Source organism: Canis lupus, chromosome 1 (assembly GCF_003254725.2).
Source record: "Canis lupus dingo isolate Sandy chromosome 1, ASM325472v2, whole genome shotgun sequence".
NCBI lineage: Eukaryota > Metazoa > Chordata > Mammalia > Carnivora > Canidae > Canis > Canis lupus.
The window spans coordinates 68,197,817-68,211,920 of record NC_064243.1 but is presented as its reverse complement, the minus strand read 5'-3'; the positions used below and the strand labels follow the sequence as shown (position 1 = coordinate 68,211,920).

Here is a 14,104-nt window from a genome sequence, read left to right as displayed (position 1 = left end):
AGGATCTCAGCAGTATCCTTTCCCGGTAGACATGGGTTCTCCAACAAAACAACCAATAACATGTGTGCGTGCGAGCACGCATATGCTCAGCCATGTTCGTATAGAGAGATTTCTTTTAGAGAATTGGCTTACGCGAGAGAGGGGGCTGGCAAGTGTGAAATAGATGTCCCTTTCCAGAGGCTGGAAACTTGGGCAAGAGTTGATGTTACAATGTTGAGTCCAACATGTGTAGGTTGGAAACTCCTGTAGGCTTTCCATGTTGCAGTCTTGAAGCAGAAGTGCTGCTTCTTTGGGAAACCTCAGTCCTCGCTGTTAAGTCCCCCAGCCGACTGGATGAAGACTGCTCACATTATGTAGAGTACTTCGCTTTACTCAAAATGTACTGCTTTAAATGTTCATTACATCCACAAAAATACCTTCACAGTAACGTCTAGATTGGTGTTTAAAAAAAAAAAAAAAAACAGTGATGTGTCCCTCTTGACTTTATCAAATTCATCATCACATTAGTGAAGAGTAAGTTTTGGTCTTCACAAAAATTTAGGGAGGTCTCCTAATCAGGCTGAGGTTTGCATGCAGTCCCGTATCATTTTCTCTGGAAATTGTTTTCTTATTTGTTTAGTCATTTTACATTTCTGGTCTCTTTGATATTCTGAAGACTCAGGTCTCCAACCAGTTTGAAGTTGTTAGGTAACAGCCTTAAAGATTTTTTTGTTCACATGAAAAATAAAAGAGAGTCTAAAGAGTTTACTGTTAGATAACACTCCTCTATTTGCATCCCCTCTGAATTATAAGCAAAAAAATCACAGTGATCTATCATTGAAAGATATTTTTTTTGATTGATCAACTGTCACCTCAATTAGGTTTTCCTCAATTTTGTACAAAGGAAATAATTGGAAATCACTAACTTGCAAAAAGGTTTATTACTAGATTTTAAAGGATTATACTTTCTCATTTATTAAGAGTTCTACCCCAAAAAAGAGCTTTAACAAAGCTTATCTACTACCTGTGAATTTTACCTACTTTCTTGTTTGTCTCGTTTTTGTTCAGAGGCACATTGTTTAAACCATATTCTCAGAATAAGTTAGGGAAATAAAATACTCTTAATTTTTACCTGTAGAGAAATTCTGACAAATTAGCAAATTCTGTTCTCGTTGTCAAACTATTTAGCCAAATCAAAGATAATTTGTGTCCAAAACTTCTGACTTCATTTTCAATTCATAAATTCATATAAGTATGGAATCTTAGGAAATGCTGTGAACATTACTTATAAATTATGCAATGTCCCTTGTGAGATAAATTACTAAAAAAGAGCATGATTAAAATATATAGATCAATATAGTTATTTTCCATCTTTAAGTCTTGAAAATGAAAGGAGAGCTATAAAGTATTTATTATTTATATTTTAATAATGCAATATAATGTGGCTAAAAATTTTAAAATGAGAAATATGAAAAAACACATGGCATCGTTTCAGGTAGTGTGTGTGTGTGTGTGTGTGTGTGTGTGTGTATATTTATGGAATGCTAGTATTCCAGATAAGAGAGTAATAAAAAGAAATATAAAAATTCAGAACTCACTCTTATTCAGTTATTTAGAAATCATCCATTTTCCCTGTATATTTAATGAAAATTTGAAAGTCATATACTATTGCTAAAAACTAATTTGCTCTAGCAGCTGGCATAGAATTTTATTTTTTGCTAATAGATCATTTTAAACATTTTATAAGATGAAATAAAAATGAAGATTGTTCAAACATTGAATAAGTTTGGTTTTAAATCCTTTATTGAATAATGCCTATCTAATCTAAAATAATTCGTGTAAAGTTTTTCTGCCTCGGTTTATTATCTAGAGTGACTTGAAAAATGTGGTCTTGGGAAACATTCTAGTTGAATTTTTAAAAATCATGCACTGCTTTGACTGGCCAGAGATGGTTCTTTCTTTAGCTAATAATAAATCCTTAGGGGAATTTCGAAACTACTCTTTGCTTTATTCCTACCTGACTCCCTGAAGATCAGTACATTCTTTGGCTGTAATCCAGGGATAGGAGAGATGAGGTCATTAAAGAAAAATTGCCTCCCTTCCAGTGTCTACATGCTACAATCTATCTGATTTCAGAGCATCTAGACAAAGGTCAAAAGACCTCAGTTTATGATACCTTGGTTTGCTCCTAATAGACACTTTTATAAGCAAGGGAGAAACGGTAAGCTTTATGTAGTTTATAGAGCCTTGGTAAGTCATTAAAGGAAGTTTCCCTGGAAAAAAATAAAATTTTACATCCTTTGGCACTCTGGAAGACTTTATGCCTTTAAGGGTGTGTGGAGAGATCATAGCAAATTTGGGGATGAGTGAAGAGTAGGTCTGTCTTTTGTTCTGGGGCGGGGGTGCGTGGTGGGAGGAATAGCTATGTGAGGCAAGGTAATTGCCTTATATGTAACTTGAGGACAAGGAGATTGATTTCCCTAAAATAGCAGAGTTTCCCCTAAAGCCTTTGCGCCCCGCCCAGGGAATACATATTTCAGTTGGAAGATTACTCTGCCAAGAATTAACCACTTTTTAATCCTCTTCCTACCTTCCAACAGTGTCATTGTCATTTCTCTGTTTGCCTTTTTTCTTGTGGGTTCCTGCAAAAATCTTTGTTTCTTTTTTTTAAATGGGGTTCTGGAGCTAGATCCATGTGCACTCGCTGGGTATCAGGTGTAATTTAGAAGCCCTCTATGGGAACTGATTTTTATCTTGGGTTACGACTAAAAGCTGAAAAGCTTAAAAATGAGTATTTGCAAACAGGGATGTTTTGTTTCGTTTTGTTCTTGTTTTTTCCTTCAGACCATAAATAATCCTTTCAAACAAACCAAAAAGGAGATGTAAGTGTGCAAATCCTGGAATTTCCTAAGATTTATTTGACTGCAGGATGTATGTTTCTGGAAAAGCAGAAGCACGGGTGGTCGTGGTGGCTCTTAAACCATGGGCATCTCCAGTCTTGGCCTGGGAAGGGCAGCAGGGGGACCTCCATTTCACCTGGAGCTTTGGGGCTGTGGCCACGGTAGAGGCGGTTCCCAGGGCGGCTGTGCGGGTGTTTGTGTGGGACGAGCCTGTGTCAGGGTGAAAACAGGTGGAAACGGGTGGAAATGAGTTGCCAAGTGAGAACATTCTTCTGTTTATTCGCAGCTGATTGCTCGAATCGAGGAGGGAGGCTTGGAAACAGAAGGCCTGCTGAGGATCCCCGGGGCCGCCACGAGAATCCGGGTAAGCGCGGTCCTCGAGACCACAGCTGCCCCACGAGACACCGCCTACGGGGAGGCCTCCAGGCCCGGGGCCGGGTATACTCCGGGAGCCCCTGCCGACCTCTGTGGGGAGTCAATGTCCTTCAGAGTGGCCGGGTAGCGGGAGTAAGGCTCTGGTGAGCAGAGAGGCCAAGGGGCCCAGCGGCCTTGCTGGGCTCTCCGAGGTGCCAACGGACGGGACCCGCAGAGCCGCCGCTGCTCCCTCCTGACCCAGGCAGAACAGGAGTCAGCATATGACGGGCTGAGGCTGGGCGTGGGGAGCCAGGGGAGGGGGGGGCTGCTACCGAGGGACAGGCCGGAGGGACAGGCCGCTGGCCTCCTCAGGTGGGGAGCAGGTCCCGAGGGGCCTCCTCAGTGGGGAGCGGGGCCGAGGGGCCTCCTCAGGTGGGGAGCGGGGCCTGGGGGGCCTCCTCAGCTGAGGAGCGGGCCGAGGGGGTGCCTCAGGTGGGGAGCGGGGCCCAAGGGGCCTCGTCAGGTGGGGAGCGGGGCCGAGGGGCCTCCTCAGCCTTGGAACCAGAGACTGAACCGGAGGCCGCGGGGCTCCCACCACACAGTCGCGTCAGCGCCCTGGGTTTGAGCAGCCGGACGGCCCCGCTCACACAATCACTGCTCTGGTGCCCGGGTTGGCCGCCTGCCCCTGCGAGGTCCCTGAGGCCATGCTGCGGCCCGTGGAGCTTTGCTAAGGCGCCGCGTGTCAGCCTCCGCGGACACGTAGGGCAGCGAGAGACTGTGGGGCGAGCCCCGGTGAGGAGCGCGTTGTCCTGCAGAGAACCGGAGTCTGAGAGGGACAAGGCATGACCTGCGTCCCCACGGGCCGGAACCCTCGGGTCCTGCGGCCGCAGCACTGACTCCCGCAGCGTAACGCCACCCTGGGCCTGCACCCGCCGCCCGCGGTCTGAACACAGGCGCGCTCTCCATGTGTGGCAGGACGGCGGCCGCCGAGCTCAGCTCCCGGGACTCCTCAGAAGGTGGCTCAGTGGACTCGGCAGCACCCGTTGCCTCAGCCCCGTCAGGCCGCAGCGGCTCCTTGTACATAATTTAAACCTAATACGCAGAGTTTTGGGTGGTCTTTCTCCCCCAGTTTTTTGTACTCTCCTCTCTTCTCCCCCCTCCCGTCCTCCTCCTTACTCTCTACATCCCTCCCTCCTTCCCTCCGTTGCCGTCCCCCCTTCCCCCTCCGGACTGTCCCTTCACCGTCCCCCATCTGGGCTCACCTCTGTTGGTCGGGCTGTGCCGGGTGGAGGAGAAGATGGAGCTGCGTAGGGAAGAGCAGAGTGTAATAGGTTTCCACCTCACCAGAAAAACGAAGAACCTTCTTCGGGAGAACAGTTAAAATCATCAAGGACGTGACAGGAGCTTGGAAGGATTTCTAACCTAATAGGATTTATGCCACAGCCAAGAGGCCTGTGGGAAACAGTCACTGTGAAGCTAAAGTGACTGCTAATAGCTTGGCAGACCCTCATTCCGCGCGGCCGCCCGGTCCTCTGCGCCGAGGCAGCCGCCCTGAGGGGTTTTCAGGCCTCACCTGCTGTGGAATCTGGCCTCTTCCATTTCCCAGGTGACCGGCCGGAGGCGGCCTCCTGCCCTAGGCCCCGAGACTGAGGACCCATATTGTCACGGAATGTGCTCCTGAGCGATTTAAAACAGAGTTTTTAAAAGTGATTTTTAATGATTGAATGAAAAATTGGAGTATCTTAAGCCAAGCCCCCACATGCAGGGGCCGCCTTAAGGAATCTTCTAGTTAGACCTTTGCTGCATGAGGTCTGTCGCACCCTCAGGAAAATGTCTACAGTCTCGGGTTTTGCGGCCTGGGGTGGAAGGTTTCAATGGTCAAGTACCCTGGCAGGGTCGTATTTTTCTGAGTGACAGGGAACTGTTGACCTCTTAGTTCTTCCAGATTCTTCTCTGAAGAGTAGAATCTCTTGTAAAGCGGGAAGACTAGCATCACGGGCTCAGCAGGAGGAAAGAAAAAACCCGCACTTACTGGTAGCTTCTTCTTTTTTTTTTTTCTTCCTTCTGCGTTTCAGAATCTTTGCCAAGAACTAGAAGCAAAGTTCTACGAAGGGACTTTTAATTGGGAAAGTGTCAAGCAGCACGACGCAGCCAGCCTGCTGAAGCTCTTCATCCGGGAGCTGCCCCAGCCGCTGCTCAGCGTAGAGTACCTCAGGGCCTTCCAGGCTGTCCAGGGTAAGCGCCCTCTCCCGCCGCCCACACCGACCACCCCGCAGCACAGAGAACAGAACCGCGTCCACTGGTCCACCCTGGTGGACACGGCCTAGGCTTCCGCGAATGCGCATCTCCCCCTACTGGGATGACAGGCCGCTCCCCTCAGGGGCAGGTTGATTGCACGCCCAGTCAGCAATACAATGCATTTTCTTGTTAAGCCTGGAACTTCACATTTCTTGTGTAATAGGATGAGTCATGTCAGATCTGATACGTTTTTCTTGCCAAGTGTTAAAAGCAACACTTACTGGAGAAGCTGCGGATTAACAGTTATCATAAGAGCACAGGAGATGTGGCACAGGCAGTGATTATTTTCCTGAAAAATTAAGTTCTGAGATTGCCATGCAGAAACACGGAACAAACTACTTGGCTGCCTCCCGCGGAGGGGGCTGCAGACTTCGTACATCTTGCCATTTTGTGGTCCTGGGCAAGCTCCAAGTTAACGTCTCCATCAGTTCTTGATTCTTTTCTGGTGAACACAAAGATCTTAGGAGGTTTACGTACTGCTGTCGTTATTCCCTTGAGTCCTGGAGGGCATCAAAAAAAGGAAAAATGCCATCAACATATTCTAATGACCATATTTTTAACTTCCAACCTGGGACACCATGAGAGGGAAAGGGCGTCACTGCTGATGATTACGGCGAGCGACAGTGTCCACCAGAACTGTTCCAGGCTATTCCATTTTTTTTTTTTAATGGAGATATAATTGACCTACATTTTTTTTTTTTTAATTTATTTATTCATAGAGACAGAGAGAGAGAGAGAGAGAGAGAGGCAGAGACACAGGCAGAGGGAGAAGCAGGCTCCATGCAGGGAGCCCGATGTGGGACTCGATCCCGGGTCCCCAGGATCACGCCCTGGGCTGCAGGCGGCGCCAAACCACTGCGCCACTGGGGCTGCCCGACCTACATTCTTAATGTACAAATAATGGTTCAATATTTGTGTATATCGTGAAAGGATCATCACAGTACATCAGGTCAACACCCATCACCTCACGCTCTTGCAGAATTTTTTTTCTTGTGATGAGAACTTTTAAGATCAACTTTCTTAGCAACTTTCAAATGTGCAGTATGTTGTTATCAACTGTAGTCACCGTGCTGTACATTGTGTCCCCATAACCTAGCTATTTTATAACTGAAAGGTGTACCTTTTGACCCCCTTCCCACCCCCCTCCCTGCAGCTTCCGCCAATTGTTCTCTGTATCTATGATCTTAGTTTTTGTTGTTTGTTTTCTAAGATCTCACATAGAACTGAAATCATCTGTATTTGTCTTTGTCTTATTTTACTTAGTATAATGCCCTCAAGGTCCATTCATGTTGCTGCAAATGGCAAGATTTCATTCATTGTTTTTTTTTTTTTTTTAACAGCTGAATAATATTCTATTGTTTTCCAGGCTATTCTTAAAGCATGTATTGTTGAGATGATTCCCATGTATCATCTCATATCATATTTCTTCAGAATTTCGAGGGGAGACATGACTGAAAGCACCTTGTGTTTAAAATATTTTTAATGGTTAAGTTATGCTATTTTGCATATGCTCTTTGATTATTGGTTCAAGGACAAATTGATTCCTAAAGAGCAAAGTACCAGAATGACTCCAGATATCCAGGTGTATTACTTACAGGGGTTAAGGGCTACTAAAAATGATAAATATCCATGATAATAATGTACCTCTTGGACTCAGTCATTGTGAGTTGGTTTTCTGATTCATTCCACAGACATTTATTGAGCATTTACTGTGTTCCGGGCTCAGTGTTACATATTCCTCTTGGAATCGATGGGCCCTTACCATGGGATTTGCCACTCACCAGTGAAGAAACAAACTTCACTGTTGCAGATGCCCCCTGACCCCGTACCACGGGAGGTCCAACTTTCTGTGTCTCTTCATTGGGGAATAATTATCACACAGAAGTTGAAATGATTTCCAAAGCACTGTTGTGTGTCTGCAAACATAAGGCCGCTCATCATATGATCACAGTTGGAAGTGAGCATTCGGAGAGAGAGAAAGCTCTAACGCAGCAGCTGCTTGTCCTCATCTCTCTCGAACACACTCTCAAGAATGCTCGCTGCTCGGTTGTTGTGTCTTACATTTCATAGTCATGTTTGTGCCAAATAACTTTTTTCTTACAAAATGAAAAAAGGATATTAAAAAAAAAAAAAAGGTTTGGTAAAGAGTTCAGATTTATTTAATCTGTCGGCAGATCTTCCAACCAGGAAGCAACAACTCCAGGCTTTGAACCTTCTTGTCATCCTCCTGCCTGATGCAAACAGAGACACACTTAAGGTCAGTGGATTCATTTACATTAAATATCCCTCAGAAAAGCAGAGGAATTTCTCATTATTTGTCGCAAAACAGTGTGGTGTTTTCATGGACTTGTTTGCAGTAGGCTACAAAGAAAAGACCGACTTTTAAAGATAGATGGTGGAAGTGTTTTAACTCTTTATTACCATATTTACTAGGCTAGTCCTGTTAAAAGTATTATCAAGTATTTAATTTTTGCTGTAACACTTCTACCAAAACCAATGAACAAGGTTCATTGTTTTTTATTTGATGGAAACATGGGTGCTTTTGGTTTTTCTTTTTTATTTTCCTACATTTTCCAAATTTATTTAATGAACATGTAGTAAGTAAAAAAATGGATGTTTAAAAAGGAAGTAATAAGACTCATCAGATATAACCTACTGTTCAGCCTAAAGAGTTGTATTTGTAGTTCTAGGCAGTATAGTTTGAAGTAAGTCGTAATGATGATTTTCAAGTGTTTGGTTAGCCAAAAGATAGACCGACTCAAATAAATTCTAATTATTTCTCTAAGGGCTTACCCTGAGGTTTTGATTTACATCATCATTTCAAAGTGACTTGGTCTATATGATTTAATACCGTTTGTAATAAGCATTGTCAGAGGCTTTTAGAATAACCAGTGGATTATTCCTACTGATTTATTTTCTTAACAGCAAAAGTTTATAGAGTAGTTGTGCAGGTTAATTATAAACTTATGAAAGAGTAAGGAAACTTCTAAAATATAGTTTAAAAACAGTATTGGCTTTAAGTTTTGCCATTGCCTTAATAAATTGTTTTTATATGGCTAACGGCAGAACCCTTGCCCTTTTGCTCCCCACATTTCTTTCTATTTAAAATGAAAAATCATGCCAAGAAATTTCATGTCAAGAAAACAAAACCAGTTGGTAAATCTTGAGACTTTTTGCTGTACCTCATTAAGACTCCTTGAACTGAAGCTGGGTGGTAGTTCTTTCATGCCCATGGAATGAATGTTAATAGTCAACTTTTCTGGATGAAAGAGTTTACGAGGATTACTGGAGTAAAATCCCTGCTTCTCTACGGGAGAACTTCCAAAGACTTACTCCCTTTACTAATAAGTCAGGAGGAAAAAAAAAATCTCTTGCTTCACTGATGGTCACATGCTGAGAAGGCAGCATTAGATGTTGGTTTTTTTGGGGGACAGAGGCCAACTCCAGAAAGGGTCACATTTGAACATTGTGTGACCAGGGTTGCTGGGTAAGTGTAGATTGTGGTCAAAGTAGAAATGGCATGGGGACCGATTTCCAGCCTACTTGTCAGCTATGCCCTGACACAGAGCCCTGAAAGAGAAATTTAATCCATCTTTTTCTCCTTCACATAGAGATACCAGTGTGTGATGGCCCTGTGAATGACAGTATAAGGCGGGCATTGAAAGACACAGGATTTCCTTAAAACATGTCTGCATTCAAATGAGTTCAAATAATTGTGAGAGGAGACACTTATTCCAGTATGGTTACTGTTGGGAAAAGGTGGTTTACAATGCAATTTCAGAATTTGCCTTCAGAATTCCAGGCAGCGTACTGTTTTGAAAATTGTTTGAAAAAAAGTTTTTAAACTTTTAGAATAGTTTTAATTTTTGTTTATAAGGTTACTGGAAGTACAGTTTTATTTTATTTTATTTTATTTATTTATTCATGAGAGACACAGAGAAAGAGAGAGAGAGGCAGAGACACAGGCAGAGGGAGAAGCAGACTCCATACAGGGAGCCCGACGTGGGACTCGATCCCGGGACTCGAGGATCATGCCCTGGGCTGAAGGCGGCACTAACCCACTGAGCCACCCGGGCTGCTCGGGAGTACAATTTTATAAATAAAGTGGGAAATACTTTTTTGGGATAACAAAATTGGAAAATGCCGAAGAAGTGTAAATTTAATAATTAACCTTTATTTAAAATCTTAATTTTAGCTAGTCTTGATAAATGTTTCAAACAAGAATTCTAATAATAGAAACATTGAACCAAGAATGCCATAGGCACAAGAAAATAAGCCATTTACATTTAGTTCAAAGTTAAGGAAAACTCTATCACAAGGTAATTTCAGGAAGCTTAATGCAAAATTCCCCAATTTTTACAAGCCTAGTAAAAAGTCAGTTCCTATCTGGAGGAACATGATCATGGGTGTGACCTTTGCAGACTATTACGAGAGCACATCGAAGGGTTAGGAGGCACTGCATTAAGCACCATGTCCTACTTTAAGCCTAAAGAGACAGGTGTTTGGGAAAACTGTTTGACCAGGATTTGTTGTTGTTGTTGTTGTTTTTGACCTTGGATTATTGTATATTTGCATCAGTGATCATAACTACTTTTGACTTGGAGGAAGAAAGAGGATTGATGTTAAGATATTAGTGGGGGATCTGTGTTAATATAATTATTGGTGTTTATTTACTCATTTATTTGTATTTATCTTTAGGAAGTTAGCTCTGTAACATTGTCCTGCTCAATCCTGGCAGGCTGGGAGATTAGTATTCCTGTTTTATGAATATGAAGACGTTAAAGGGCAGATATGTCGGAAGTTTACCCTAAGATCTCACACAGCTAATAACTAACTGTGCTGGGACTCAAACTGGTTTTCAGGGAGTGAGACCAGTGAGGCTTGTGTGACACCAGACTAGTGATGCTCTTTAAAATTTTTTTAGAGTGAGGGGAGGGGCAGAGGGAGAGAGAGCATCTTAAGCAGGCTCCATGCCCCTCGAGGAACCTGACAGGGGAGCTGAGATCAACAGTGGGAGGCTTAACCATCTGAGGCACCCAGCTGCCTCTGATACTTTTTTAGCAAGGTCACTTCTTCTGTGTCAGGTAAGAAAAAATATGTCTGAAGATGAAGTGCTTTTGGCAAGGGCCAGACTAACATTTTATTAATTTCATATCGGCACACATGCATATTCTAATATTCTGATAGTAATAGTTTGGATAATCGTATTGCATATGCACACCACAATTAAAGTGGTTTATTACCTAATCTCTATCATTTATACTTTGTAAAGAAAGAGATACACTGGTCCCTGAATAATTATTCTGGTCTCTGGTGCAAAATTAAATTTTTTTCCCCTGGACCTCACCAATTAATCTTTTGTCCTCATTTGAGAAGGTATTGTTACTGTATAACCTTATGCTTAGATTACAATTTAACTTTCTGAGCACTGTACCAGAAATTAGATACATAAATCTTATTGTTAGATATTGAGGCTGTGCCTTTAGTTTGTTTCAGTTTTTTGAAGTCTATATAGCAGCTAAACTTGATTTAAGATCCACCTGTTAACACAGGAATTCTTTTTCCCCCTAAATCTTATGAGAAATGAACACTGTTTCTTCCCCCCCCCCCCCACTTCGATAGAGTTTATTTCACCTTTCAGGGATTTTAAGATAAATATGAAAACACGGGTTTTTTTTTGTAGTTAAGAATTCCAAAACAAAAGCCAGGTAGACCCTGTCCTCCATCTGCCAGCTCGATGACCTGTGGTAGCATCACTTACATACCTCGTTTCCTCATCCACATGAGCAGAAACCAGCCTGTTCTGGTGAAAAGTTCCTTTTTATTTACTCAGTTTTTAAAGACTCTTTCCTTGGTTTCTTTTCACGCTCCCTTCCTCCACATGGCAGTCTCCATTCTTCTAGGTTTCTTGTCAGCTGGCTGTCGAGTACCTGAGATTAAATGAGCCTAAGAGAGCTTTTTTTCCCTTCCCTTCCCTTCCCTTCCCTTCCCTTCCCTTCCCTTCCCTTCCCTTCCCTTCCCTTCCCTTCCCTTCCCTTCCCTTCCCTTCCCTTCCCTTCCTCTTTTCTTTTTTCTTTTCTTTTCTTTTCTTTTTTTCTTTTCTTTTCTTTTCTTTTCTTTTCTTTTCTTTTCTTTTCTTTTCTTTTCTTTTCTTTCTTTTCTTTTCTTTTCTTCTTTTCTTTCTTTTCTTTTCTTCTCTTTCTCTTTTTTTCTTTTCTGTTTTTGTTTTTGTTTTTTTTAATTACTAAAGATAAAAGTGAAGTACTTTGTGAAGCAAGTGAATATTTGTATGAAAAGCAGCTGCTTTTCAGTGCTGCGTGGCTCCAGTGGGCCCTATGTCTGAGCGCCTCCATTCATGCCTGGTTCCGACGGTGTCCTGTCTGTCCCAGGCCCAGTGCCACGTCGAGGTGCTAACCAGACAGAGAAGCTTTGTTGGCAGAGCCCATTGCATGCCCCTAGCCGACTGTGGTGATTATGCACAACTTATTTTTTAACTAAGTAAAAATCCCATACGTTGACAATGCTTTTAAATCTCTTTTATCTTCATTAAAACACAAATCTCAAAGAGTCATTTCTGTTTCAGGCCCTGCTTGAATTTCTCCAAAGAGTAATAGACAATAGAGAGAAAAATAAGATGACAACCATGAATGTAGCAATGGTCATGGCCCCGAATCTCTTCATGTGTCACGCGTTAGGCTTGAAGTCCAATGAACAGCGAGAATTCATAATGGCAGCTGGGACAGCGAACATCATGCATTTATTGATTAAGTATCAACAACTTCTGTGGACAGTAAGTATATATCTTTAAGTTCTGTTAATGAATAGTGATATCTAGATTCTAAAGTCTTTTTATGGTTATATTTTCTCTAAAAAGCAAACCAGTAGAAGTGATTCCAATGTGACTTTAAAAAAAAATTGATGTTCATACACCTGACAACTAATATAACACTGGGTTAATTACACTGGAATTAAAATAAAAAACCAATGTCCATTTATTAAATCTCAGTTTTTATTTTTTTATTTTTATTTATTTATTTTTTTAATTTATTTATTTATGATAGTCATACAGAGAGAGAGAGAGAGAGAGGCAGAGACACAGGCAGAGGGAGAAGCAGGCTCCATGCACCGGGAGCCTGACGTGGGATTCGATCCCGGGTCTCCAGGATCGCGCCCTGGGCCAAAGGCAGGCGCCAAACCGCTGCGCCACCCAGGGATCCCTAAATCTCAGTTTTTAAAATGCCAGCATTATTTCATTGTTTCAGTTTGGAAACTTCTAAAATATTTTATTTTTGCTCATGTAATTTCTGAGAATCGATTTTTCCTGGATTATCACTAGATACCTGTCACTTTTATTGGTGAGTTTTTCTTTCTTTCTTTTTTTTTTTTTTAAGTCTCAATTCCAAGGATTTAGCAGAGAGGCAGGAGTTCTTTTCAGCAGGTTTGGAGAAGGTGGTTTCTTTTTTTTTTTTTTTTTAATTTTTATTTATTTATGATAGTCACACAGAGAGAGAGAGAGAGAGAGAGAGAGAGAGAGAGAGAGAGGCAGAGACACAGGCAGAGGGAGAAGCAGGCTCCATGCACTGGGAACCGGACGTGGGATTCGATCCCGGGTCTCCAGGATCGCGCCCTGGGCCAAAGACAGGCGCTAAACCGCTGCGCCACCCAGGGATCCCGAGTTTTTCTTTTCTTTTGAGGCGAGGCTAGCTGGTTATTAGAAGGGACTGCAGGTTAGCTAAAGGCTGGGTTGTTCACAGGTGGCTGCAAAAGGGACCAACCTTCAATGTAGTGGTCCCTAAGGCCAGTCACCTCAGGCAGTCTCTAATCCTGGCATGTAAGGCATAGGAGATGGACACTATGTCCTTGAACTTTACCAAGCCTCTTTTTGAACCCAACCTACACAATGGGGATAAATTACTTCTTGTGCATGCTCTGTCCTCATGACGAATGAATAATACGATACATTTTTTTCCATATTTAATGAATAGTGCATGTATAAAATAGCATGGTCTTATGGGTCTGATGAAATGGTCAAAACCCTTACTTGTCTCCACATTTAAAATATAAAGATAAAACCTTTTCTAGAGCTCAAAAGTCATGCCACTTCTTTTTCCTCCCCAAACTTAATTCTATTTCTCCATAGATTCCCAAGTTTATTGTCAACCAAGTGAGGAAGCAAAACACTGAAAATCATAAAAAAGATAAAAAAGCCATGAAGAAATTGCTGAAGAAAATGGCTTATGACCGAGAAAAATATGAAAAGCAGGATAAGAACACAAATGATGTAAGAGAAACTTGCCGATACGTGTTTATGCAGATGTCAGTATTGTTCTTACTTTCACACGCACCAGAAGGACTTTCATATGTTTCTGTGTTAGCAGGACCTTCCACACACTTACTGGGCCCGGTTGCTATGGACGAGTTCTAGACCCACTAAGGGCAACTGTGCTCCTAGTAATGATCATACTAGCAGTTGCTCGGGTGTTGGTGACTCAGCATATGAGCTGTTAGTGGGGAACAAAGGAAAATAAGAATGTCTTGACACACACCCGCTCACCCCCCCCCCCCCCCCACAC

General features: G+C 42.5%; 1 protein-coding gene across 3 annotated transcripts in view; it reads left to right on the top strand.

Moving 5' to 3' along the window:
- Nucleotides 1-14,104, top strand: part of ARHGAP18 (Rho GTPase activating protein 18) — a 119,250-nt gene that overhangs the window by 86,813 nt on the left and 18,333 nt on the right. For all 3 annotated transcript variants that reach the window (XR_007413585.1, XM_025423005.3, XM_049115455.1), the window contains 5 exons: nt 3,166-3,243; nt 5,309-5,468; nt 7,706-7,788; nt 12,115-12,321; nt 13,672-13,812. Coding sequence is in view for 2 of the 3 variants with exons in the window: in XM_025423005.3 (XP_025278790.3) it covers nt 3,166-3,243; nt 5,309-5,468; nt 7,706-7,788; nt 12,115-12,321; nt 13,672-13,812 (669 nt within the window). In the remaining variant the exon portion in view is untranslated. The remainder of the gene's footprint in view (nt 1-3,165; nt 3,244-5,308; nt 5,469-7,705; nt 7,789-12,114; nt 12,322-13,671; nt 13,813-14,104) is intronic.